The 27,082-nt window shown below is 39.4% G+C and overlaps 1 protein-coding gene across 1 annotated transcript in view; it reads left to right on the top strand.

Annotated features, from left to right (window-relative positions):
- The first annotated feature begins 5,249 nt into the window (after nt 1–5,249).
- crybg1a (crystallin beta-gamma domain containing 1a) overlaps nt 5,250–27,082 on the top strand; it is a 57,491-nt gene continuing 35,658 nt past the window's right edge. Inside the window, exon 1 of the mRNA XM_049595213.1 lies at nt 5,250–5,669. Coding sequence (XP_049451170.1) covers nt 5,344–5,669 — 326 coding nt within the window. The 5' untranslated portion in view covers nt 5,250–5,343. The remainder of the gene's footprint in view (nt 5,670–27,082) is intronic.

The raw sequence follows: 27,082 nt of genomic DNA, 5'->3' as shown, positions 1-27,082 counted from the left end.
TTTTGCTGACAGTTTGTTTTCTAGGTCGTTTTGTTTTTTCATTTCCATGTAAGATTAGGTTTTAAAACCCATTTTACATTTGCTGATACAATCTGTTTCCTCTCTCTGGGTTTTCTGTTTGTTCACATTTGACAGTTTTGAGAAGTTATTCTGTTATTGTATTGAGCTTAATGAATCCTTCACAAAACATCCTGTTTTGATGTAATTATTAGCTAGACCAGGGGTCGGCAACCTTTGCTATCAAAAGAGCCATTTTTTGCTAAAAAAGAAAAAAAATCTGTCTGGAGCTGCAGAACCTATTTGAGCCTCATAATGAAGGTAACACAATTTTAAGTTGGATTTAGTTTATCAACATTACCAACAGATCTAAACAAGCATTCATTAACATGTTTTAACACAAGGTGGCTATACTGCAGCAGGCCATATTTGATTATTTGGCACTTTAACTTTGCAGCGCTGCAGAAGAAAACAGGTTTCTTGAGATTTTTCCCTTTTTGGATTTGGAATCCACAGCTAACCTAGCTAGGAAGACTCAAGACTACTGCAGAGGAAAAGGCGCTATGACAGACATATGACGCACATTTTAGTTGACGAAATGTTAAAACATTTCTTTAAATGGTGTATAGGCTATGTATTTTTACAGCTGAAGAATGTAAGAATCACTTTAGGCCTACAACAATAAATGAAAATTAAATTGTTATTTACCTGTATAGTTTTCTGTCAAAGCCTCAGGGAGCCACTGGAGAGGGGCTAAAGAGCCACATGTGGCGGTAGAGCTACAGGTTGCCTATCCTAAGGGCACCTAAGAGTGTGTTCCGGATTGCATACTTTTTCTTTTCTTGTGGTAGGTACTGCAGCTTCCCGTAAAAAGTATGTACTGTCTCATGCAGTATGCACACAATTGGGACATATTTCTTCCTCATAACGTTAAACCCTGAACTTTGACCATCTTACTCATGAATCTGTTACCATGGAGATAACAAAATGTTGTTCACCAAGCTCACCAAAGATGGAGATCAGCCTGGAAGTCTCTGACATTGTTTTTCACAATAAGTCATGACTGCATACTTTGTAGTTTCTAACAGATATTCATGATAGTAAAATTACACAGGCTCTACATTTCTCTGTCATTGTTATTTAATACGTATGTCCTTTTGTTGTTGGTTATATTTATGACTATTTTATTCAATTAAACAATTAATGTTCCTATTATTGCTAACCGACTGGTCATCAGTCACCTGCATGTGCTGTGTGACGGAGGGAGGAGAACCCTCCATGTCTTGTTGCTGCCTGCTCATCACGTTGAGGGCTGACACCTGGCTGGGTGTGGCCAGCAGGCCTGAGCAGAAAGGCTCAGCTCTGTGCAGACAGTCTCTCTCTGCACTCCTTCCTGGTTGGACCTCCAGCACATGCTGTGGGGGTTATCTGAGGCCTCCTTTTCTTTATTTAGTGGTTTGTGGCTTTTTGATTCTCAGGTTCTTACATATACACAGACATACATATATTTTCCACCACCTTACTTGCGAACACACATCCATGCAACACTTGATTCTATTTTTTCTAAGGTAATTAATACATTTCTTTGTTAAAAGTAATGCAGCGTGTGGTCTCCAACTTTTGTCCAGTTCCCTGAGCATGGAACGTGACAGCTGCCATTGATCATTGTGGCCTCTGACAGTCAATGTGACGAATCTTTTTCTTGCATACTATATAGTATGGTAGTATGGGTATTGGAAAGCACAGTGTCTTCAGTATTACAAGCTGTAGTTGCTTTTCTTATCATGACCAGCAGATGGAGCTGTTACTACAGTAGATAGTATAACTCGTGGCCCAGTAGACTGACAGATGTGTTGAAAATAAGTACTTTAAACTGTGACTATGTATAATCATATATATAACTATATGTTTATATGGACAGAAAGTTAGATTTGATATGTTATTTTCCAGTCATCATTTGCAGGAACATAGTGGAGGGCTCTCAACTGAGCTTTTATTACCGACCAATCATAAATGTACAATCTATGCCATAGTTACTTTATTTACATAGTTAGGTTATTTTAAGAAGAAGAAGACTTTTAGCAGCTTATGGGGCAGGTAACTTTATTTTCGAAAAATTCAGAATAAAACCATAATTATCATCATTTTCAACACAGCTGACATCATTGAATGCTGTGTGGGGGAACTCTTTCTTGCTCCCTTAAATTTAGAGAAACACACACACACCCACACCCATACACAAACATAAAAGCATTATAATTACACCAAGTGCAAATATGTAATTAAAGGACAAGTGGGGGTTTGCATCAAGGTGAGATTAAATTGGAGATGTTATGTTAAGAAAATCAAGAGTCTGTGTGCTGCAATAAGCAAGTAGCTGAAAGTGAAGCTTTTACTTTCAAAATAAAAGATTTTTAATGTAGGTTGAACTCACTGAGATGAAATAGCCTATGCTTTGGGTGTGTGTGTGGGAGATTAACACTCAACATACATTAACAACATACAGCTTAATAGTATAATGAAATACAAACAAAGACATATGATGCTGTTGTATTTGGTTTTTACCTGTTTCCATCACACACAGGACAGATGGAGCAGATGCTGGACTGAAAAATAAAACTATATTCAACAAGTACTCAGTTCAGTCACCAGAAAAAAATGTTGACATTGTTTGTTTCTGCAACCCCAGATACATTACATTTGTTTGTTTTATATGTATCCAATCAACAGGAAATGGTGGATGGCATGACACCTAGGTAAGATGGATGCCAAACAGCCAAGCAGCACACAACACACTCTCTCATTTAACTTTAATGAGAGGTCATGACATTTTCAGCTGTGGTGGTGACGACAAAAGCAGATGTTGAAGCCAAAACATCTTGTTTTCCTTTAAAACCAAGTGGGTTTAGTGCCAAAACCTAACCACACCTTAGCCACAGCGTCATCACAACATAAAACTGAACATAAAGCTCAACATATTCCTGCTTTGAAAAGTGCAATGCCAGCATTTATCATGTTCTGACTGTTTAGAGTAACTGAACAACATGATCATGTAAAGACAGATAATTAATACAAGTAGCAGGGTGATAGTTACTACTGACAACACTGAGATCCAGGAATGTTAGCAACCTTGGCGGAGATGACATTGTACTACAATTGAAACAATAAGTTGATTAATCAGCTCAGTAACAAAAAAGTCATCAGTGACTATTTTGATGATCATTTTTACAGTATGTCAAACATCTATTGGTTTAAGCTTCTCACATGTGAAGGTTTGATGTGCTTCAGTGTCTTGCAGTCAACTGAGTACCCTTGGGTTTTTGGACTGTTGGTCAAATTAAAGAAGCAATTTAAATCTCGGATTGTGGGTAATTCCAATTGTATAGACAAAAGAATTATTTGATTAATGAGTTAATTGAGAAAAAATGGCAGGTTCATTGCTGATGAAAATATACTTGCAACCCTACATTCTTACAATTAAAAAATTACACATGGTAGCCTTATTCCACTTACTTTGGTCTCAGTATACTTGTTTATTATTTGTTTACTTATTGAAGCACATCTTCATTGAAAAAGAGTTAAATATTCAACAAAAATAACAATTACACAGAGAAAAATGTTTCCACTTTTGTCTTCCATTTCCTCTCATCATTCTCAAGATAGGCTACTCGTTTTTGAATTTTCTTTATATAACTGAAAAAATAGTATTTAGTAATTTAAATTTAAATGATCAATTCTTAATTTCTATTTAGAGAACTGTTTTTAATGATGGTACTGGCATCTTCAGATAAAAATGACAGACTATAGGCTATAATTGAACAGTTCCATATCTTAATAAAATGACATAATTTCACAAAATTAAACCACTTTAGCGTCTTTCTTCTTGGTGTCTTTTCCAAATATTAATAGGGGAGACTGGGGATGGTTGTAACAATATAATAGTTGTACCAACACCACTTTTGATTAGCACTGATACTGTTGAAATTACACATGGTACTTGTATTAGATTAGAGACATGTCTCTTGGGTAAAATGTGAGGCATTTCATCTTTGATCATTTCAAACCACCATGCTGCTACAGCTGGCTAAACATGGCTGACGGGGTGGGGATGGTTGTAACACCTTTTAAAAGTGTAACAATTAACTGCAATGACAACTAAACACATTTTCTTTATCTATCACCCTTTTTTTTCAGCATTCCAGTGGAGTTGATGAAAAAAAACTGATAGGGGTGTGGTTGAGGCAGGTAAAGACAGTAAGATTGGTCCCCAAAGAATACTGTATCTGTCATGTGACATTGAGAAGATCCTGCAAAAAATAACACAAAAAAAAATTAAATAAATGGCAAAACATCAGAGAGCTATGGGCTATCACAGCAGTCAAAAACTCTGTGCAGCAGCAGCAAGAGGATGTCTTGACTGGTTACTTGACTGAGGCAGCAGACATGTATATTGGACTCAGTCCATGTGAGGTAAGCATCTGACAGGGACAGGTTAGCAAATTAGACCTTAGTAGGAATTTGTTATTAGTGTGTGTATCAGTTTTTTTATGTGTATTTTTTTTATATTATATTTTTTATCAGGGCGGCACGGTGGTGTGGTGGTTAGCACTCTCGCCTCACAGCAAGAGGGTAGCGTGGGTTCTCTCCGGGCACTCCGGCTTCCTCCCACAGTCCAAAGACATGCAGATTTGGGGACTAGGTTAATTGGAGACTCTAAATTGTCCGTAGGTGTGAATGTGAGCATGAATGGTTGTTTGTCTCTATGTGTCAGCCCTGCGATAGTCTGGCGACCCCCGCGACCCTCAAGAGGATGAAGCAGTTAGAAGATGAATGAATTAATGAATTTTTTATCATCAGCTCCTTACATTTGTATTCTGTAATATAGTTGGAGAAGTTGAAAAAAATGCTACTTGTAGTCGAGAAATATTCAAATACTGTGGGCCAAAATTTGAGAGCGCTAACACAAAAATTCAGAGTTATAGTTACTGAGACAAAATGTGGTACAACCACTCCCAGTCTCCCCTACTGTACTGTGTTCGAGGGCTGTCCGTCTGTGAGTGTGAGGTTTCAGCACTTGTTAAATAATTAAATAGATACCTACATAAATCGACAAAATTCAGAGTAAAATCTTATTTTGAAAGTAGCAGTCGGAAGTGTAGTTCTTTTCTCCTATTGCACTTTTCAACTACCTGATGGCGCGCGCGACCAGTGTGGGCAAGTCCTATAACTCGCTCTGCAGGTTAGCCCGGTGAATCACTCCTCCAATAGCTTTAAGTAGGACACACTTTCCTCATGCTTTTATTTTCCTTCCGCACTCTCTGAACGAGGACCTCTTTCACAGAAACCATGAGTAAGTCCGGCACCCTGAAAATAAAGGGCTTGTTTAAATTAAAATCACCTGATAAAGACAGCAAGGAGCAGAAACGGTCGGGCACCCTCAAAGATGGAGCAGCTACCAGCCCCGCGAGCCCCGCGAGCCCCGGTGCCCTCAGCCCGGGATACAACGCCACACTGGCCGATGATGTGTTACCCATTTCCCCTAAAGTAAAGAAGGAAAAGCGGCTGTTGCCGTTCAGGCTGAAACGGAAGAAATCCAAGCACAAAGAAGAAGAAGGAGGAGGAGGAGGAGACGTGTTCTTCCCTGATGAACTGGACAGCTTCCACAGCCACCTGTAAGATAAACACAAATTTACTGTTATTATTTTTTTCATTTTTTGAGGACATGTGTAACTGTTTGAGTTGATGAAACAGGCTAGGTTACATGAATTTTATGTACTTAGTTACCACTGTAATGTTGTCATAGTTTTGAAATTAAAACATCCTCTATTTACTAAAAAAATAACTAAAATATCTCTGCTGTCAACTAAAATTGTAGCCTATTTAATAATTTATTTTGGAGGCTGGGTGACGCCAGTGCAAAACAAAATCATGCATTTTCTTATATAGAAATGTAAGTAAGTTAATAGTGAAAGCAATGGGCCCCGGTAACTCCCACACTGGCCCCCTGGCAGTCTTTAAGCTCTGCTTTGGAAACCAGCTTGCACCATATTTCACAAGCTGACAGAACTTAAGGAAGCACTGAAGCGTGTGGGTAGAAGCATCTCACAGAGTGACTGTTTCCCCCCTGGCACTTTTAAAAAACTAACCACTGTGGCATTGAGCTATGGCTGAGCTAGTTTAGTCAAGCCTGAAAAAGGCAGAAAGAGGTAAACAGATACAGCGAGGAGGGCGTGCAAGCACAACATGAGATGCTGTTGTGTTCTCCTCATGCAGCTCACATATTTAATTTTACATATTAGGGCTTCACCATGTGAGAAGTGGGGAAAGTGAAACGCAGACTGACCCCAATTAGTTTGGTGCCTTTGGGCAAGCCACTTTGCCCCAACCCTTTGATGCCCGAACACTGGCCATCGGTACAAGACCGTGGCAGCTCCTCGATGGAACGTGGAGGACTGTGTGACTAAGAATAGCATACTGAGTCACTCTTCCCTGGATGAATTAAAGATTCAAAAAGAAACTGGTCAACCTCAAGTGGTCACAATAATTGCAGAGAAATTTCCAGTACTTTATTTATCCAAGATGTTTCCGGATCTCTTTTCTGATTCTTTTATTTAGTTCCATAAAGTTTTACATATTAAGCAGTTTGTTGATGAGTTGAGATGTGTTGTCTCTGACTCAAGTGTTATTGTCACATGCTGTCAGGTTAACAGACACAGACAGATGTTAATGTGGTATGAGAAGGGCAAGCATTGCATAACATTTTATCCTTAAATGAAAAACCTGCTGTGCAGGTATCATGGGTTTTCTTGTTGTTGTTCAATTATATGTGGCTCAATTAAGTTGATGTTATGTCTGAGCTGGTCTGGGTCCAATGACTAATACAGAGGCCAGAGTGGCACATCGAAAACACACAACAGTCTGAGTCATATGATGCAGGACGCACAATTAATTATATGACAATGAATCTGTCTTCACTGTTGCTTTGTGCTGTGAGTGCCTCGGTGCATCAAAATAATATTCTTTGTTTACTGATAAACTCATCAGTCATAGGCAGTGGTTTCAAACCGGATGAGATTGACTGGTCTTTGCTTCCCAAACATCTGCAAGCAAGCACATTTCCTTGACACTGAACTTTCAAGTGCTATTTCACGTCTTTATAAAGGTAAAAACCCTTTTTATTGACCACATGCTCTGGTGTCTGAGGCTGCTATAGGACTAGAGGAATTGTAGAACACACTGAAAGACTGACCATGACTGTTATTAATATATTTAGAAAATAATTTACAGATTCATCGATCGACAGACTGATACAGTGAAGAAAAGACAATCTTAAGTCCATGTTTGCAGTGACATTACTGGAAATTTTTATCCTTAAATGTTAAAAACAACAACAAGAATACAAAACAAAAACACAAACATTCACTGAATTTTTTAAAGTTGGTGTCCTGATTTTTTTTAAAAATTTTTTTATCACTCTTAATTTCCCTGCAGGGACCAAAAGCAACAATGAATTGAACCTGTCTGTGTAGTCTAGGTGTTGGTGATATGACAATATAATAGTAATTGTCTACTGTCAAAGATGTCAAAGAAGTTAGTTATTGTAGTTTGGCTCACTTGCCAACATGGTCAGCTGTTGGAGCTGCAGCAGTGGCTCTGGCATGCAGTTCAGGAGGCAGTTTAGGAACTTTAAAGGAATACTTCACCAGCCAAATGACCATTTGTGTATCAATTACTCACTCTGTGTTACACTGAATTTTGTTTTTCTTGCATGCCCTCAGTGAACAAAAAATCCAAAAACATAGAAAGCTGCTGATGAATAGAAGTCATAGGTGACTGCGTTTGATAACAGCAAAACTACATCAAAATATTCATTAACAACTCATACACAGCTCATGCAGTATCATCCAAGTCTCATTTATCCGCACAGACGGCTCTTTCTGACAGGGAACTGAACTGAAAGTGAAAGTTATCTATGCTCTCTTCAAAGCCAGACTCCTACAGTAATTCTACCTTGTTGAACATGTGGGCTGCTGGTCTATAGCTGCCTCAATTGGTAGTTTGTTTGTTTTTGTGTAACTTTGGGGAACTAACCCTTTAAAACAGGAAAGTCACACAGTAACACAAACTAACTAACTGATTGAGATTGTAGTAGACCAGCAGCTCCAGTGTTCACTTAAGCAGATTTACTGTTTTTGTCCGTGGAGTCTGGCTTTAAAGAGAGCATCAATACGTTTCACTCTCAGTTCAGTTTCAGATACTAAGGTTTTAGGAAAAGTGCATGCGTTTGGGAAGTAATGAGTGTAACACTGGATAAAGGAGATTTGGATTATACTGCATGAGTGGTGTGAGAGTTTGTAAGTGGATATTTTGATAAAGTTTTGCTGTTGTTGAACGTGGACCCCTGTGACTTCAATTCATCAAGAATTTTCTCAGTTTGTAGATTCTTTACAAACTTAGATTAAGGGGGTTAAAAGACTCTATAATACAGATACTTGAACTACTAGTGTGCACATGTGTAACTGATAAACCTGTCTTTCATCATCTTTACCTGTGGTGTTGATTGACACCAGTACTTCAGTAACATAAACTCAGCTGCATATGATATAATGGTGTTGGCTTTCAGGTGTCATTCAAAGATTCATTCAAGGTTCAATCTGTGCCACGCTTTGCGTCATTCACACGTGTGTGTACTAAACAACTGTAGATGTACTCTTTCACCTTCTGAGCTTAATATAATTTCAAGGAACTGAAAGGCTTGTGCATTTTCAGAATACGTCCTCAGTCATTTTTACTGCAGCATGTATCTAGCGGTCTGACAAAGAAATTATTTTATTATCCTAGAAGTCTACCAAAAGTTTATTTTGTATTTGCAACATTAATAATGTATGTAACAAAATATCAATACTTGGCATCTGTGTATTGATAGGATATTGCCAAGCAAAATATCGTGATACTATTATGTATCGATTTCCCCCCCACGTCTACTATAAATCTTTTCTCTGTCACTGAGTTTCATAGCATGCTGAGTCAGTTTGTTCAGTATTGAGCAAATACACACCTGAACCATCAAAGCATATGCCGTATATTCTGTACAGAAACTTAAACAAAATGCTATAGCTTATCATGAAAAGACTGTTCTGCAAGAGACCACTTCAGTTTAAGGCATGTTATGTCTTGTCAACATGACAGATGTGAAATATGTCACAGTGGATTCAGTTTCCAGGTGTATGACTCTCTGGAGTCTGAGCAGTTTAGCACTTGAAATATTTCATGTGCTGAGGGAACAGAGAAAGTACAGCCTGTTCAAAGTCACTGATAATACTGAGGCATTAGAAGAGGTGAGAGTTTGTGTTTGTGGGCTGCTTGTTTGAGTGCTAAGCTGTGACGATACACATGCTTCGGCCTTTCTTCATGTTACTGCAACAATATTTGAAAAGTCTGTTTCACTGGTCAGCTCTAACCAAAGGATCTGAACTGCAGTAGGTGAAAGCTCATGCAGTCTTCCAAAATAATCTAATCTAGCAGACTAGATAAGCCTGTCACACCCTCAAGCAGAGGCTGCAGATTCCTGTTTCTGCATTTTCTAGACAATCCCTAAGGTGAGGGTGTGGAGTTTGAGAGCCAAAATGAACAAGTCGACATTTTTTTTCACAACACCTGTGGTACCACAGCAAGGCAGGAATTGACAAGTAAATCACTCTTAATGCAATTGCTCATGCCTTGCTGTTTATCTTGTTATTTTTTCTATGACCCATCTTAAATCATGTCTCTTGAGATTAATGTGATGCATATTTTGCTTTGTGCGGTGTCCGTGTCTCTGAAGGCGCTGACTTGTCACATGAAGTTGATATTGTCGGATATGCAGGAAAAGCTATCTTGAGATTATCAGTCACGAAATAAACCTGCACAGCAATAACAACATTATACCCTGTCCCTGATAATTACTGTGTGTATTTGAGAGGCTTCTGCAGATCAGTTTTAATTATTGGACCCATTGTGACTTAACTTCCTGTAAGGTATTATCACCGGTATTCATACCTCATGTAGTATTTCTTTTCATGTAATATTGCATGTTGACTTTCATCTTAGCTGATGAATTCATGAGACTTTCCTCACTATCATATTTCATGTAATAGTGGTTCGGGCTGGCTGTTAGTTCTAGCATAAGGTTATGCATTTAGCTGAAAGCACTGCTGCTCCCAAATACAATCTTGGCACAGTAAGAATGAAGTTTAACTGCTTTCATGTGACTTAAAAATGTTGAATCATAAAATCCCACATATCTCAGGGCTTTATAAATCTATAAATCTATCATAAATGTACAGAGATGAGAGGAAAACTTAAATGAAATATCAGAACACAGTGGAGTTCCTTGTTTAACTTCCAGTTCCTGAGCTCAAGTCTGAATACAAACACACACTGAGACACACGGGTGATGGTGAACATGGTTGAGGTGAAAACTTGCTTTGCAGTCTTTCTGAACACAGCTTAAGTCTTGTTTTTATTTAATGAAATAAACCAAAGTTCACAAGACCTTTGTCTAACAAAACACAGTCTACAAGACTGTATGATCAAAAAATAACTCAAGAAAAGCATGAACCAATGGAAGCCTTTGATGCCCTCCTACTTTTTGATACTCGGTGCTGAGAGCACATTTTGTTTAGGTCTGTCACTTTCTCAAATTATCAAGTTTGAACAGACTCAAGCTCATTTGTTTGAACTTTATCAAACCCAACCATAGACTGTATGTGAAGATGGACAACGTGTCTCTACTTTCTCCTACTGTTCAAAAATGAAGCCAAAGTATCCAGAATATGGCTGCTGCCATCTTGCGTTGAGAGTCTGCGCAATAAAGTTTGAACCACAATATCAATGTTCCACCCATACACCCATCCAAGCAAATGTGAGCGGTGCCATTTATCGACTCGTCAGTCATGACACCACACCCCGTTTTTTATAACATTAAATAACCAATTAAAACCAAACCTATCAGAAAAATGAACACCTGAACATCATTGTGATAAGAACTACCTAAAATAACAGAAACCATTTTTAGGAAAAATGTATTTGATGTGTGCTTACAGGTGTCCCATCTACTGCAGTCAGTCACTGGGGACGATCGAAATGTTTTAGCTTCACTTTTGGGTTCTGGTACGGCGTCCATCGTTTTTTTTTTGTTTGTTTGTTTGTTTGTTTTTTCTTCGATTTTTTTGTTAATTTAGCTCATGTACACGTGTTCAATCCCAACGGGCTGCTGACTCAGTTTTTAGCGCCACACCATCACTGGCTTTAAGTTAGCTTACATTAAATGATCTCAGTGACTCAAGTCAGTTTTATATAGCTCAGTATCACAAATATGCCTCACGGGGTTTTACATCTGTTAGGGGTGTAAAAGTACACAAAATTCAGTTTTGTACGTTTTCGGTACAGCAGGGAAAAATAAAAAGGCAGGAAAATGTTTTCTTTTCTTTTATTTGAAAAATGTTAACATTCTTTGGTGACTTATTAGCCTTTATTCTTACTGTAAGAGTTAAGGCACTCATTTACTCACATATTATCAAAAAGAAAAAATAACACAAACGTGGTAATGTAAATTTAATGCTTCATCATAAGACTCTGACTTGTTGATAATTCCTGAACTGCAGCTTGTGCTCGTTTATACAGAGCAAAATGCACACATAAAGGCACATTGTAGCAGAGCTCAAGCACTTTGATACGGTCCAGGGGCCTCATTTATAAAAGACTGCTTAGGATTCATACTAAAAGTTGACGTGCACCCAAAAGCTGAAAATGGCGTGCGCCAAAAAATAATCTGATTTATAAAACCGTGTGCACGCACACTTGCACGCAGTGTTCTCTTTATAAATCACAGACCTCCTGGAGTTGTGTGCACCCAGATCCGCTTCATATTCTGCCCTCTACACGCCCTAGTTCAACCATAAATGGTCATGCAAATCACCTCATGAATGCTCACTCACTCCAAGCGCAAAATGAGGCTGCTGGATTTAATTTCAATGATAACGTGGATCTAAGGTGGATGTAGCGTGACATTAAATTTGTGTGAGACATCAATAAAAATCAGACTCCACTTCTCCACCTCGCCGTCTGCGTCGCCACTTCCCAGTGTCTCCAATATATGCGCACGCATGACTCAGAGTTTGCTTACAGGTGCGCACATTCTCCCGCCAAGTTTATTTTTATAAATCACAACCTTTGCGTGGTAAGTGGCGTTCACCACTTTCAAGCCCCGTTTTGTGCGTAAGCAAGCTTTATAAATGAGGCCCCAGATCTGTAGAGGAAGATGTCCTTGACGATGAACTTGACTAACCCAGCTAAACAGGCTGAGCTGACTAGCATGTTACAGCTGACAGACTGCAGCTCATGCATCAATATTTCACGGAATTTCAGAATTTCTGTTCTGCATGTGCAAGCAGTACACATGAATAGACTGTTTGGACTGTTTGGGTAACGGGGTGTACCAAATGTTCGTTGCATACCGAATAAAACAACCAAACAGTTTAGGATGAATACACACCGCTTCACTCTTACCGTCTGTACAGCATACGATACCCTCTGTCCCTTCGACCCTTGCTTGAAGGAAGAGGAGAGATTCCTCTCCCAGGACATACAAGATGCCGTGTGTATGGAATAGACCAACATGAAAATGACAATAAAGACAACCCACGTGACAAAATGATGCATAGAACGTGAACGTATATGAAGAAATCCAGGACGATGTCAGGCAGCTTCCAGGTTTCACCAGACAGCTAGACCCTGAGCCACACGGCCTCCTCTCCGCCACAGAAACTTGGGTTTGATGCAACAAAACAAACAGTTAAGTAGTTGCAAACCTAGCCCTAATAGTTTGGACTGTGTTTATTCCAAGCAATTAGAAATTTTAATTGATTTTTATTCCTATTTAGTTTGGTAAAATGATGCCATTTAAACATGCATACATACAGTAGCAGCATCGAGGCGCATGAAAATAAAAACGTATTTGAGAATTTCTGTGATGAGATCATTATCTGAAACAACTTTTTATCAGCTTTGTGGTGATAAGATGGTATTATGAGCTAAGGAGCTCAAATTAACTACATACATGGAAAAACAGTAACATTTGAGATAGAAGTGACAAAGGATTCAGTGCTACGCTTTTGAGCAAGTTTGCTGAGACCAAACGTACGAACATCAAAGCCACGACAGCAGACTTATCTAGACAGGTGTTGTCGGATATGGAGGCTCAGACTGTGTGAAAATGAAAGCGTTTGTGTGCATAACATGTTCTGTGGAGCCACTGACTGGCTGACCCGAAGTGTGACTGAGTGACCTGTTCACACCTGCTCATACACATGCAAACAAAGACGAGACAGGTCTCCATCGGAGGAGACAGAGGATGTGAGTGCTGGGCGCCACATGGACCATGCTGACAGCTTAACTGTTGATTTTTCTCTTGGGGAAGGGGAATCCTTAAAATAAAACAGATTAATGTTAATGTTTAAGCTGTCAGTACTGGAGATGTAATCACTTCCCTAACTAATAGGTTCCTGGTGGGACAATCAGGAAGTTCTCTAAAATGGAAGATAAACACATGATAGTTAGAAAGGGAGTGTTCATGCCTTAGGTGCTCCAACAAAAGAATTCCAATTGATAAAAGATAAAACTGAACAATCAAAATGATTTTTTTTAATGACAGTTGTGTTCCATGTAGACCAAACAAACATCACTCTGCAGCACGAGTGCCATGACTAGTTGCAATGCTCGCTAGCTATGATCTAAAAACAGTTGCGGAATGATCTTCTGTCACTAATAGGTGGCAGCACATCAGAGGAGATGGTGTTCGACACAAAGAATGGGAAAGAGAGGATGAGCAGGGTTCTGAAAGTATTTCATAATTTTTTTGGGTTGTACATCTATCTGTCCGTCCCAATCTGGTGAACGCCATTACTCAAGTTCACCCAGTTATTCATTTTCCGTAAGCACTTATCCTACCACAGGCTTGCTGGTATCTCAAGAACACCTTGAGGGAATTTCCTCAAATTTGGCACAAATGTCTACTTGGACTCAAGGATGAAGTGACTGGAATTTGGTGGTCAAAGGTCAAGGTCACTGTGACCACACAACACAACTTTTGCCACAACTTAAGAATTATACCTTAATTATGACAAAATTTCTCACAAATGTCTAATAGGATAAAATAATGAAGTGATGCCATTTTATAACCAGAAGGTCAAACGTCAGCTTTATTGTGACGTCATAACGTTCTGCAAAAATAGTTTCTGGGCATCATAACTCAGGAACAGAAGGGGAGACATTTGGTTGGACACTGATCTAATGTTGGGTGTCCACGTTCAAACTGTACTGATTGTATAGATCTTCTGTGCTGCGGAGTTGAAGATGTGTTTGAAGCATCCATGTTATGAATATGTTCTTTGTACCAACATCCGTACTGATAACATCGTCTACTGTTATAGCTACATATGAGTCTGGACAGACATGGATGTAAACTGTAACTGCAGCTTGACTGGTTACTGGAGGCATACAACCACAAGGCATAATTCTAGTTTTTGAGAAGTTGCCAATCATTGTTTGAACTGTTTATCAAAAAGAAAGAAATGATATAACAATATTCAACAATGGGAAAAAGTTGGCTGTTGAGCTGTTGTCAAGACATTAGTCTGGTACACAAAGCTAGTGCAGTAACACATTGGACCTTACATGAATAAAATTTGTTTTCTGACCTGACCACTTCGTGTTTCAACAGATCTACTTTTCCTTTGGCTGTGATCCAGTTCATCAAACTACAGGCTTTTTGTGTCTCTATAGGATTGCAGTTAGCCGGCAGAGCTTTTGACTAGTAGCATTTTCTAGCAGATCAGATAAGTAATGATTCACTGCTGACTGACGGTTGCAGTTTAATGCAACGACTTAAATAACACTGCCGAACCTTTAGGGGCTTTGAACGGGTATTGCCTTTCTGAATAAGTATGTGTGGCTTCTTAAACGGGGATTTTTGTCACATGAGATCAGAGTTAGACAGATATTGCAAGAGGCCTGTGAGAAAAAGAGCATGCAGGTTGGGAAAAAAGGCATGTGTTGTAAGGGAGGATTTTGCTCCAGGGAGCAGGATATGAAATGGGCTGTGTGTTTTAACTATTGAGAGGGATTTTTCCCCTGAAGTCTGAAACAGGTTTGTTGGTGGAGAAGTGGGTGTTCTTTTCATAGAAACGGTTGATAAAAAGCAAAAAGTAGCTTTATGTCATGCACCTGAATCTGTGATTCATATTTTGCTCTTCAGGCTCATGTAGTGTTCTGTAACACATGATCTGGTGTGGTGTTTAATCACATGCACAATCATTTATTGAATAGTCAAATTGGCAGAGGTTGTAACCTTTATTCCGGCTTAATGAGCCAAACGTTTATGAGGAATTTCTCTTGTAGTTGTGCATCCACCGATAGTGATTGACAGGTGGTGGTGACAGTTAAATTACATCTTGTGCCCTAATATGTCTTCTTCTTTCTACTTGATAGAATGGACAGATCTGTCTGCAGCTAAATGAGACGGAAGTGCTTAAGGCTCTTGAACCAAACCTGTAGTTGACTGGGCTTTGTGCTAACTCTTTAAGCCTTAGCTTAAAGGAAGAATTCCTTGGACAAACACATTAACAATGCACTATGTATTTTGTTTATTTTATTTTGGTGTGTGTGTGTGTGTATGTGTGTGTGTAGATTTTCATATCCAAAGCACTGTGAATGGAAGAGGTGACAGCGGTTTGCTTTATTGCTTAGAAAACATACATAGAGGAAGCCATTGTCAAAGACGCGGGTGAGGTAAGAAGTTAGTTATTATAGTTTGTAGGGCTGAAACGATACAGCAATTGGGATCAATATATCGATTCAGTGCTCAACAATTCAATATTATGGATGCAAAGTGAAAACATTGATATTTCATCATCTTTACACCTTTATTTTGAAATTCCAATGGCACATACAGGTATGTGTCAACATTTCCATCCAAGCACACCTTCCTAAACGTTCAAACAGTGACTGGCTGATAATGGGAAGTAGCCAAAAAAAGACAATAAGGATATTTACTGATATTGTTGCAAATCAGTCGCAGGCCCCTGAATTGACTTGGACTGAAATCGTATTGTGGCAGAACTTGTGATATCAGCAAATACTATATTGTTGTCCAAAGAATTGATGTAATGTATCGTGATGAAACTTGTGATTTACGCTCCATGTGGCATGTTTAATTTGGAGGCAAACGTACTCGTCCCTCAAGTTCTTCCATTTCTTCATCCAATCCGCTACGTCCATAACAGTGTTATTGGAAATTTCTGTCCAGGAGTTTTGAAACCATTTGAGAGTCTTTGTAGTGGGGTGAGGAAGAGTCATACAAATGCACATATTTGTGGACTTCTTCGATCAACCACTCCTCCATTGGGTCTATGTTTACCGAATGAGAAGGAGCAACTGGAAATGCGTTGGAGGAAATGTGCTGCTACCAAGCTGTCCAATCAAAGTTGTTGCGGTCTGCGTCGCTGCAATGTGTAGTTACATTTCTGGGGAGGTGCACGTCAGGCTACAGCGTCGATTCGATGCACAAGCATAAATCCTGCTTTACACCCTAAGTAGCTTGGCCAATGTAATGAGCAGTAGCAGCAGTAGTGGCTGTAACACGCAGCTCAGCTCCTTGAGGCAATTAAGGTATTTTAAAACCGTTAGCACCCAATTGCCACAATATGTAAAAAAATAATGTTTTATCTCAGAATCATAAATCAGTCAAATCTGAAGACAAACATGAATCTATAGGGCTGTTGCTACAACAGCAATATTGCTGTACTCTGCTACAAGCCAATCGCAGGGGATCACAAGCATCTGCCGCAAGCTGCATGTTTGCAGTTTCTTTCTTGTTGCAGAGAACTTTGCAAAAACAACAAAAAAATGGTGGTGATACCATATATATTTAGCCACCCTTAATCCCTACAATTCCTTCACCTTAACAGCCCTATATGAAATGCTATTTTTAGATTGATTGTTACTTACAGGATGTTAGTATCTATGATGTCCATCACATGTAAACTTCCATAAATCTGCTTAGAAATCTTTGGATAACGCCTCTTCATCATGTTTTAAATATTCCTTTAGTATCAAAGTAATCAAGTGGTGGTTATGTGTACATCCCTGGGTACGCTGGAAATACTGCTACTACACTAGGTAACTGGGCTCAAGTTGTAGCCCACAGGTAATTGACTGACCCCATGACAACATTGTATTTCCTGTTCATATCCCCCAAATTGTTGGAATTGCAGTGTCAGTCTTGGAAAATGTCTGCCATAGCTAAAACTGCTCTGGAATGCTGCACTGTGTGAGGCTATGTGAGGCAACATTTAACTGGAGTTTGGAGATGATTCGACCAACACGGCAGATGCATATGCAAAATATTATTTAGCCTACCTGAACATTAATAACTCAAGTTATTTGCTTTTTGTACACATGCACTTGTGTGTACAATTTGTTATTTGGTAACACTGAGCCAGCTTCTCACAAGCCTATTGAATATGTGTGACTGTGTGGACAAAGTGGAGTTGTTTTTCTTGCCTTGATGTTACATGTGGGTTGATAATGTTATAAAGGCTGGGTAAACCAGGGTGATTTATGACCTAAAATCTGTCTGGAGAATGTTAAATTGTGGACTGGGTAATTCAAAGCGAAGTAAACGTTGGCATTTGGATCCTGAGTTGTGACTATTAGTGCTTGTCTCTGTCGGTGTGTGTTTTGTACCTGGAGCAGTTGATTTGTTCCTTAAATACATGACCTGCACTCTGTTGGCTCTGTGAGCCACTGTGACTGTTTAATTCATTACCTGGCTAACAGCCAAAATACATGGGGCACGGATGTGACACGTCACATAGGTGGGGCAGAGCGGGGCTTTTTTACATGCAACAAAGATGGCGTCTCTTTAGCGTGTCGTTGCGTGCCAGCTTCACTGTGTGCGTATTGAGTTCTGCCAGGGGATAATGCAATTGTTTATGCAGGGTCAATTTTATTAACTGGTATTGAATTAGTTCTCTGGTGTAAACAAGAAGCTGCGTGACCTACTTAGTGCCACCAAACCTTGCTAATTTAACTCAGGATGACTTCTCAGAAAATGAACGCTCAACAGGCAGAGTCCAATTTCAAGTGAGATTTGAGGCATTAAGCTTCTTTTCCGGAATTACTATAACACAAGTAGGCCGAGCTGTTCAGAGAATCTACACAGGCAGTGTAAAGTATGAAAATACACAAGTTTGTTTGGATCGTTTCAACTTCAACAATGCATTAACACATGCAAGGTTGCTCTGCTGCTTTGCATTGCCTCTGGTACAAAGAGTTTGAATCATTTTGAACACATTTCTATGTAGTTTTTACCTGTTGGAGGGCTGTGAAGCGAGAAGAAAAAATAGATGTGCTGCATAAAAATAAAGGAGAGTCGCATGATGCCCTCGCTGGCTCGCGCAGCTTCTGTGGTCAGTGTAGCAGCTATAGTTGATTATAATAAGCACGAGTGGGCATGCTGCAGCAGACGTGTCGCTCTGTACCTGTGTCCCATGTATTTTGGCTGGAAGTTATTGAGGTCATGCACAATATTAATAGCTGCAGATACAATGAAAGTTGAATGCAGAAGTTGAGTAATGCTATCTTATTTGTTTATGTGTATTGCATAGATGTCAGTTTCTTTTATTTTGGTATTTACATACCTGACATGCATCCCGGGGTGTTAACTCCAGCATAAACACCCCATTGTTTCCTTCTGTCCTGAAGTAGGCCCTCAAACACAGCTATTAAAGTCAAGGTGGAGGAGCCGTACACAGGCCGCTGTAACTAAAGTAAACATGACCTGGCTTTGGTCCTGAAACTCATACCTGCTATTGAACCTGTGCGTATGTATTCATTGGTGGGTTTGAAACACAGAAGCTAATAAACAACTCACTGTACAAGCACATGTTCATGCAGAGTCACACAGTTCTCACACAAACACTCCTCCAGGACGCTAAGAAAGGAGTGTTCAGCCCAGTGCAGTTGGGATTAAGCAAGAACTGTGGGCTGACTTAAGTTTTTCCATGGTAAAGAAAGTTCTCATTGTTAAAGGAATTTGATGAGTATTGGAGTTCATCATCATTATTGCGACACACAAATACATGCAGTCTTATTGGCCTTACTGTTTTGAATTTCTGTTACTCAGTGTTCTACTTTTCTCTTTACATTTTGATTTTTGCAGGTGCCTAAGGCATGAATGATTTTTTTTTTTTTTTACATAGATTTTTTTTATACTCTGTAGATACAATTTATACATCCTGAACATACAGAGAAAATGTAAAAGCTTGGAGTCAACATGTCACATAATTGCATTACAAATTGTCTTTAGAGTTTCAACACAAGGAGGGCCATTATAACTAGGAAAAAAAAGTGAATATTAGGGATAAGAAAGGTAAAAATGATTATGTTACAAAATTTGCAATTTGAAGTCAAATGCTATGAAATAGTAAGTCAAAATGTTGACTAACTAAGTCGAAAATATTAGATACAGTCTATTAATCTTGTAAAATGTAGTATCTCTATCAACAATTGGCTGAGTACATTTCCATTTTGGGGGGTGGGTAATTTTCTATTTTATTTATTTATTCTTTATTTTGCTAATTTAATGGTCTGTGTCAGGAGAATGCGTGAGAGCGCTAAAACTAAGTATAGAGACAGTTCTGACCATGCAGGCTACTCAGCGACAGACTTTAAGGGGCTGATCACACCTTCAGGTGGCGCTAGAAACTTGGACGCTTCAAAGACACTTGAAATGCCTGAAATGCCCTTTCAAAGAGCGTTCCTTATGAGGAGCACCTGTAGAGAGGGGGTGCGTGCCCCACCAGGCGATCAAAACATTGAAAATGGACCCAAGATGGAGCTATGGTGCTACTGGAGCCTGACGCCCAAAAGTTGAGATTATTTCAACTTTCAGCGTTGACAAACGCACTTCTAAAAAAGACGCCAAAAAGAAAAGAAAGCTCGTCATAAAAAATGCTTGAAAACCAGTCAGACGCGCCGTATCATAGAATCAGTTGTTTTACTGGTGTCTCGTTTCTAGCGCTCCTTGTAGGTGTTATCGCCCCCTTATTCAACAAACTAGCACAATCAGGCTAGCAACAGCAGAGAGAGACAGGTGGGAAAAACAGTGTGTTGAGCCAGTATATTTTCACATCTAACTCGTAGGGGTGAGAATCACCAGAGGATCCTCAATTCGATATTATCAGCATACTTAAGTCACGATACAATATTATTGCGATTTTAAATAATGTTGCGATATGCTGAGTATTGTGATATATTGCAATTTTTTTTTACCCTTTATCAACTGTAAATTATGTCCCCAAAGGAAAACTTTGTCAGTACTGTTCCATTCCAATCCATTAATCTCACCTCAGCCATTTTTTTGCAGCAAAATGTATCCAGTGGACTAAAACGCAACTATTTATATTATTCTAGCAGGCTACCTCAGGTTTAATTTGTATTTGTAACATTAATAATTTATATAATTAAAAAAAATCAATACTTTGCACTGTGTGGCGATACGATATTGCCACACAAAAAAAATCACGATACTATGCTGTCAGGATTTTTTCCCCCACCCCTACTAATTTGGTGAATTCAGGGCCTTATGTCGGTTGGTTGGAAAATTTTAACATATTACCCAAATCTCATCTATATGATCTTTTAGAAAGTCCAAATTTGACTTATCTCATAATTTTGTCATATCATAATTTAAATACTGTTGTCCCCCTGACAGAAATTGGCTTTCATAGCCATAAAAAGTAAAAGTGAGTATGGAATAGAACATGGGAAGGAGAAAGTGAAAAAGAGAAAATGGAAGATGCCACGAAGTATAGCTTTCCACCTCCCCTTCCAAAGTCGACATGTCAGCATTATGAGCTGCCTCTGTAACATTGTCATCCACTTGTTCTTGTGAGAACATCAAGTCTCTTCCCCACGGTGATCGTAACAGTGATATAGTGTTTGCATTTTATTACTTTCACTGCGCTCTGCTTTCTGCACGATGAAGCCCTATACTGTATGCATGCTCTTTTCTACAAGTACAGTATAGTTTGGCTGGGGCTTTTCTAAAGATGCATCATGTCTGCACTTTGCAATTGAGGAAAACATTTGAAAGTCTCCACAAACATGTTGGCTTAGTTTCCATTGCACACCATCTTATTAGTTATTGGTCCAAGTGGAAGTGGAGTGGCTGCAGCCTACTGGTAGTTACAGACCCGCCCAGCATCTGGCAAACACTCGGCTCTGCAGCAGTTGTTCCAGGCACTCCCAAATACACAGTGACTTACAAACAACGGCTGTTTTCGATTCATAGTGTGAAGCCACGCTAGAGAGCCTATTTATATCTTGTCATTAACACCTCAGTGTATTGATTTGCTTTGTTAATATATCATTTGTTGCTTAGCAGAACATCAGGCCTTTTCACCACTAAAGGAAACTGCTGTGTTGCAATTTATCCCACTGCAGGGCATGAGCTCTTACTTTTTTTCTGCATTTTACTTCAGCTTCAAGCTCCATATTGGGTAATTTGACCTTGAAACAAGCCCTTGCATCAGGCAGCAGTCCTGCCATGTCCAATCTGTGTATCAGCCTTTTCCTACTGTGTACAGCAGTCAAATCCAGTGGCCTTTTCAGTGTGGTCTGCAGTTTGTGGTTTTGGACTTTCTTATATTAGAACAATATTCCATCAACAGCCTCTAGTGACTCATTATACCCCTCATATGCCCAACAAAGGGTGAGTCAGTAGTTGAATCCTTGCCATCCCTTGTTTGAGTTTATTCAGTAGGTCCGCACAGGTCTGCGAGTTTGCCGAGCTCACTGAAATCTGTTTGTCTTATTTGCCTGTTTGCTCCCGAGCAATGAAAGATGAGTGTTCGTTGATAACCTTTTCTTGGCGCCAGCATGTTGTATCAGTGCGGTGTTGATCTCTGAGTTGGCAGAAAACCTGCAGTGACTTACATTCATGGAGGTTTGGTGGCTTGTGCATGCACATTCCTGGTTAATGTCCTCCTAGGTAATACTTGCTGTAGCTTACATAGATACAGAGTGTTTAACAAAGATTGGGGGTTTTACTGTTTTTGGAGACAGAATCCTGGAATATGGAATGGTTAGACTGGAACTGGAAAATCTTGTTTGCTTAATCCGTTAAATTATGGTTTGCAATTCAATCTCACTATGATGACAATAGTCTGTATGAATAAGCAAATAAGCATGTTTAATAAAATGTAAAACTTTTGCTTGAAGGTTTGCTAGGTTAGGCTGAAAAAACACTACTATATGTGCCTCATTCAGTGACAAGCCAACAGGTGACATGATATTTGTCACGACAGGGATGCTACCTAAAGGCAGCTGCATTTTTAAATGAACAGCCTTACCTATGTATGACTCCATACATACTATGGAGTAGAATCCAAACTGCTTCCTCACAATTCAGCTAGTTTTCTCCATTTTGTGCTGAAAAAGACAGTAATTGCCTAGTTTACTTATACTGTAGGACAACAGGTCATGAACTAGAACATGAAATCATAAAATTTGATGTCAGTAGAATGTTGTCGTTTGCATCAGACTGTTGCACAAGTATTAATAAAACAAAAAACAAACAAACAAAAAACCCTCCCCCTGCTGGAGTTTCATGGCAGTGACAACTATATGTATACACTGTATTGGACAAAACCGGTCAGATCATTACAAATCAAATATATAAATGTTTCCCCACTTTCAAATATTTGTTTAAATTTTGAATAACAATTAGGCCTGGGACGATCAGCGATCAAATCGTATATTGGCGATTGGAGTGTTGCCAGGTGATGTGCTGGATATCAAGGCGATTTTGAAAAAAAAAACAAACAAACAAAAAAAAAAAACGGCACTCTACCGTGCATTAAGAGATGTTTTTTTGGAAAATACATGACTGTCAGAGAAGCCCTGTTTACAAACAGACAGGTTAAAAGTTAATGACAGTGACTTGAAGTGAGGAGGAGCAACATGTCTCCGGCTTGCATGTGATGCAAAATATTAAAATAACTTCATTAAAATAACTTCTTTGCCACCAAATCCACAGCGGTGTCAGTATGGCTGCCATGCTGACTGGAAGTGATCGACCAAAGACACGTGCCAAGACCGTAACCCATACCATACAATAACCCTCCATACCAGCAGGAGGCAGCAGTCTGCATTTGACTTTCAAAAAGGGAGGAGAGAGAGTAGGAGAGTAGGAGACCTACAGGACGAATTCAAGATGCTAGTTAGCTAGTTAGCACATTGACAATATAAGAAACTTTATTTATGATAAACTTTATTTGTATAGCAACTTCCAAACACAGTTACAAAGTGCTGTACAATAAAATCAAACACTATTAAAACACACAGAGAATGAAACAAACTAAAATGTTATCAAAGTAAAACATAAAATATAGTGGGCCAAAACTAAAATCAAGATAGTAAATGGGAAATAAAATCAGTAAGATTGCAATAAAATCTGGATATGCTTTCCAATAGAAGCACATATTTATTAGAGACTTAAACGAAGCCAGTGACTCAGGCAGCCTCAGGCATCCTCGGGCAGGTCCTTCCAGAGTCTTGGGGTCCTGGTTGCAAAATATCTGTCCCCTTTGGTCTTCATTCTGGACTCTGGAATAAAAAGAAGACCTCTGCCAAAGGATCTCAAATTACACAAAGGTTTATAAGGGGCTAAAAGGTCTGAAATGTAGTCTGGAGCCAGGCCATGAAGAGCCTTGAAAGAAATCAAGGAGATTTTAAAGTCAATCCCCAAACAAACAGGGAGCCAAGGTAAAGAGGCTAAAATCAGTGTAATGTGATCGTGCTTCTTGGTTTCGGTGAAACAACACAGCTTTATGTTTAAAGAACAAAGAATATTTACCATGCACTTGTGAACAAAAACAAAGAACATACGAACTGTTTCTGTTAAAGAGCTCAATGGCAAAAAAAATCATTACCATACAATAAGTTTGTTTTGATGTCACACCCTCTTGCCTCCAGTGGTTTGTTTACTTTCCTCACTCACCTTTATCTTATCGTACACTAGGACATTAACAGAAAAGTCGATTTGTTTTACGCTGATACTTTTATCCTTGAAGTGAACATACTCAGGCGTACTATAAGCGGAATACATTCCGCGAGGAATGTCCGCAGTCATTCGGGCTTTCATAGTTGAGCACACTTCTGCATTGTAGTTTCCTGTAAAAATGTTTGTGAAAAATCCCCGCGATGTGAAAAATACATGCCGAGCAGTCACTGGTGCGCGGAGCGGAGTCCGCGCGGTCGTAAAATCTGAGCTTTGCGCGCTCAGGGCCTGCGGACGTCCGCTCTGAGTCCGCGTGGACCTCCACAGAGTTCGTTCCGCGTACGTTCCGCCCGAGTATGTTCGGGCCTTGACAGACACACATCACATGTGTGGAGATACTTCACTTTCCTCCGCCGTGTCAATGTGATGACGTCATCCAATGACTTGTTGACTTCACTTCGACTTTATTGACAGATAAGTCGACCTGAAAAAAATCAAAGTCGTTAATGCCCTATCGTACACTGAGCTGAACTGCCAGTCAGAGAGATTTTATTCACCAACAGGCTCAAACAACTCTGGCGTCGATTTAAGATAAGATAATCAGCTGACATTGGGCGAGGGTGGGGTACGCAGGTCGTCAGACTATCATAGGGCTGACAACCATTCACACTCACATTCACGCCTGCAGGCAATTTAGAGTCACCTCGTAACCTAAGCTGCATGTCTTTGGACTGTGGGAGGGAGCCAGAGACCCTGGAGAAATCCACGTCAACACAGAGAGAACATGCAAATTTCACACAGATTTGAACCCAGAACCCTCTTGCTGTGAGACGACAGCGCTAACCACAGCACCAGTGTGCCGCCCACTGTCCAGTTAGAGTTGGGCAATTTGACGAGATGGGCTGTGAGCACTTAGAAATTTGTCCTCCTTCAACTGAGACTTTGCTAAACTCTTTACACAATGGAATATATTTATATCTCTGGTTGTTTTAGGTCATAGTGGAAATTATCACACTACATGTACCATGAAGGAAGATTTGTCCATATTGCACACTCCTCCTGTCAGTTGTATACATTTCAAAAACATTTTGACCAGAGAATTGTTTTCCCTGCTTGAATGTTCGTATGTGTATGCAGCAAATAATAGGAGAAAGAAAACAGCTCGCAACTGTTAACCAAAGCCTGAAGTCATAAATAGATTAGTGGTGGCACTGGTTTTAAGAATGTAGAATTGCAACATTTCAACATTCAGACAACCTTTATCTAAAGATCATCATTCTTCGTCATACACAGATACAGTGTTTCTAGATGTCTTAAAATAATGAGGTGACCGCGAAGGTGAGCTGTTGGAGTGGCTATTTGTATATCAGTTACTCACCGTGTGTTACATTGAATTTGTGAAGAAAACTTTGTTTCACCTGCTTCCATAGTAAATGAAGAATTCTAAAAACTGTAGTAAAAATGTAATCTGTGCTTTATTCAAAGCCAGACTCCACTGACAAAACACATGGGAGCTGCTGGTCTACTGCTGCCACACAACAACACAAACATACTACCAATTGGATCAGTGGTAGACCAGCAGCTAATTTGTTCAGCAAGGTAAAATGACTGTTTTTGTCAATGGAATCTGATGTTGAAGAGAGCACAGATAAGTTTAACATTTAGTTCAGTTTTCTGTTGGATGGGGCTGGACTTGGATTATACTCCACAAATTTGCAAACGGACTTCAGTTTATCCAGAAATTTCTTAGTTTTTGGATTCTTTGTTTACTATGATTGCAATGTAAAATGGGGGAGTAATGGATAAAGAAATGGTCATTTGGGGGGGGGGGGGGGGGGTTTATTCTTTCAGGAAAAGCCAGACAACTCAGCTTCCCTAAACCTTTTTGTAACAACTACTTTTCTATTTGTACACTCAGTATGAGATCAAATCTTCCTCAAAAGGTAAACTTTTACCCCCAGAAATCTTTGAGGAATGAGGTCAGTTGCCATGGTTGTAAGACAACATCAATCATTCCTCGTTAAATTCTCATAAAATGTGCACTTACAACAGTAGAGCTTTTGTCTGTGTTGCAACAAAGAGAAGGTTCAGACAAGTTGGAGCTGGTTTGTGCGTACATGTTGACAGGACGCTGGGGGAGTCACCTAACTGATTCTGTAACAGGGTCAGGGGTTAATTCCTGTCTGGAGAAGCTTGACTAGAGTTTCTTGGTTAAGGTTAGGAAAAAGTCGAAGTTTGGGTTAAAATGAATTATTTTAGGCAAACTACTTCCATGTGCAGGTTATTCTCAAAGACTATTTAGTTAAGGATATATAGGTTGCAGTTATCCTCTCACAGTGAGCTTTCACAGCTTTTAAATGACACCTGGCCTTCAACCACGTGTGCTCGCAGGCATTTTAACTCTTTTTAAAGACAGCCAAAAGGTTGTGTTGGGGTCAAAGGTTACAGAGTGCAGCAGTCACTTTTCCCCTTCATGGAAAGCTGTGAAGCCTAGCGTTGTTTTTTGTTCACTTTATTTGGCTTTAAAGCTCAGGTGCTGACAGGGCAGTGCAGCAAGATCACGGGCAAACCCTTTGGAAAACAAATCTGCGGAAGGTTGTCTTTCATATTGTACCAAGACCCTTCGATCCTATGTGAAACTGAAGCTGACAGCAGTTCTTCCTGTGTTAGACCTCTGTGTGCTGAGTTTTAAGCAGTGAGAGCAAAATACATTTAAACCACTTTTATTAGTCTTGCTACAAAAATTACACAAATACCATTTTCACCAACAGTATCCTCAGTAGACTACAATGCAAGATAAAATTTTATTTTTTTAAGCTGGATTCATAGAAACGCAACTGTTTTATCTGCACTGGATTTAGTCTCCTCCTTGTATGATTCATGATTGTATTTCCTTTTTTGTGTGTTCAAGTGTAACTGGTGTGCTGTCTTTTCCAGCTCAAGGGAGTTCCTGGTTAGATAAAAGTTAAAAAAAACAAAACA

The sequence above is a fragment of the Epinephelus fuscoguttatus genome, linkage group LG14 (genome assembly GCF_011397635.1).
Source record: "Epinephelus fuscoguttatus linkage group LG14, E.fuscoguttatus.final_Chr_v1".
Lineage (NCBI taxonomy): Eukaryota > Metazoa > Chordata > Actinopteri > Perciformes > Serranidae > Epinephelus > Epinephelus fuscoguttatus.
This window is presented reverse-complemented; position numbering and strand designations above follow the sequence as displayed.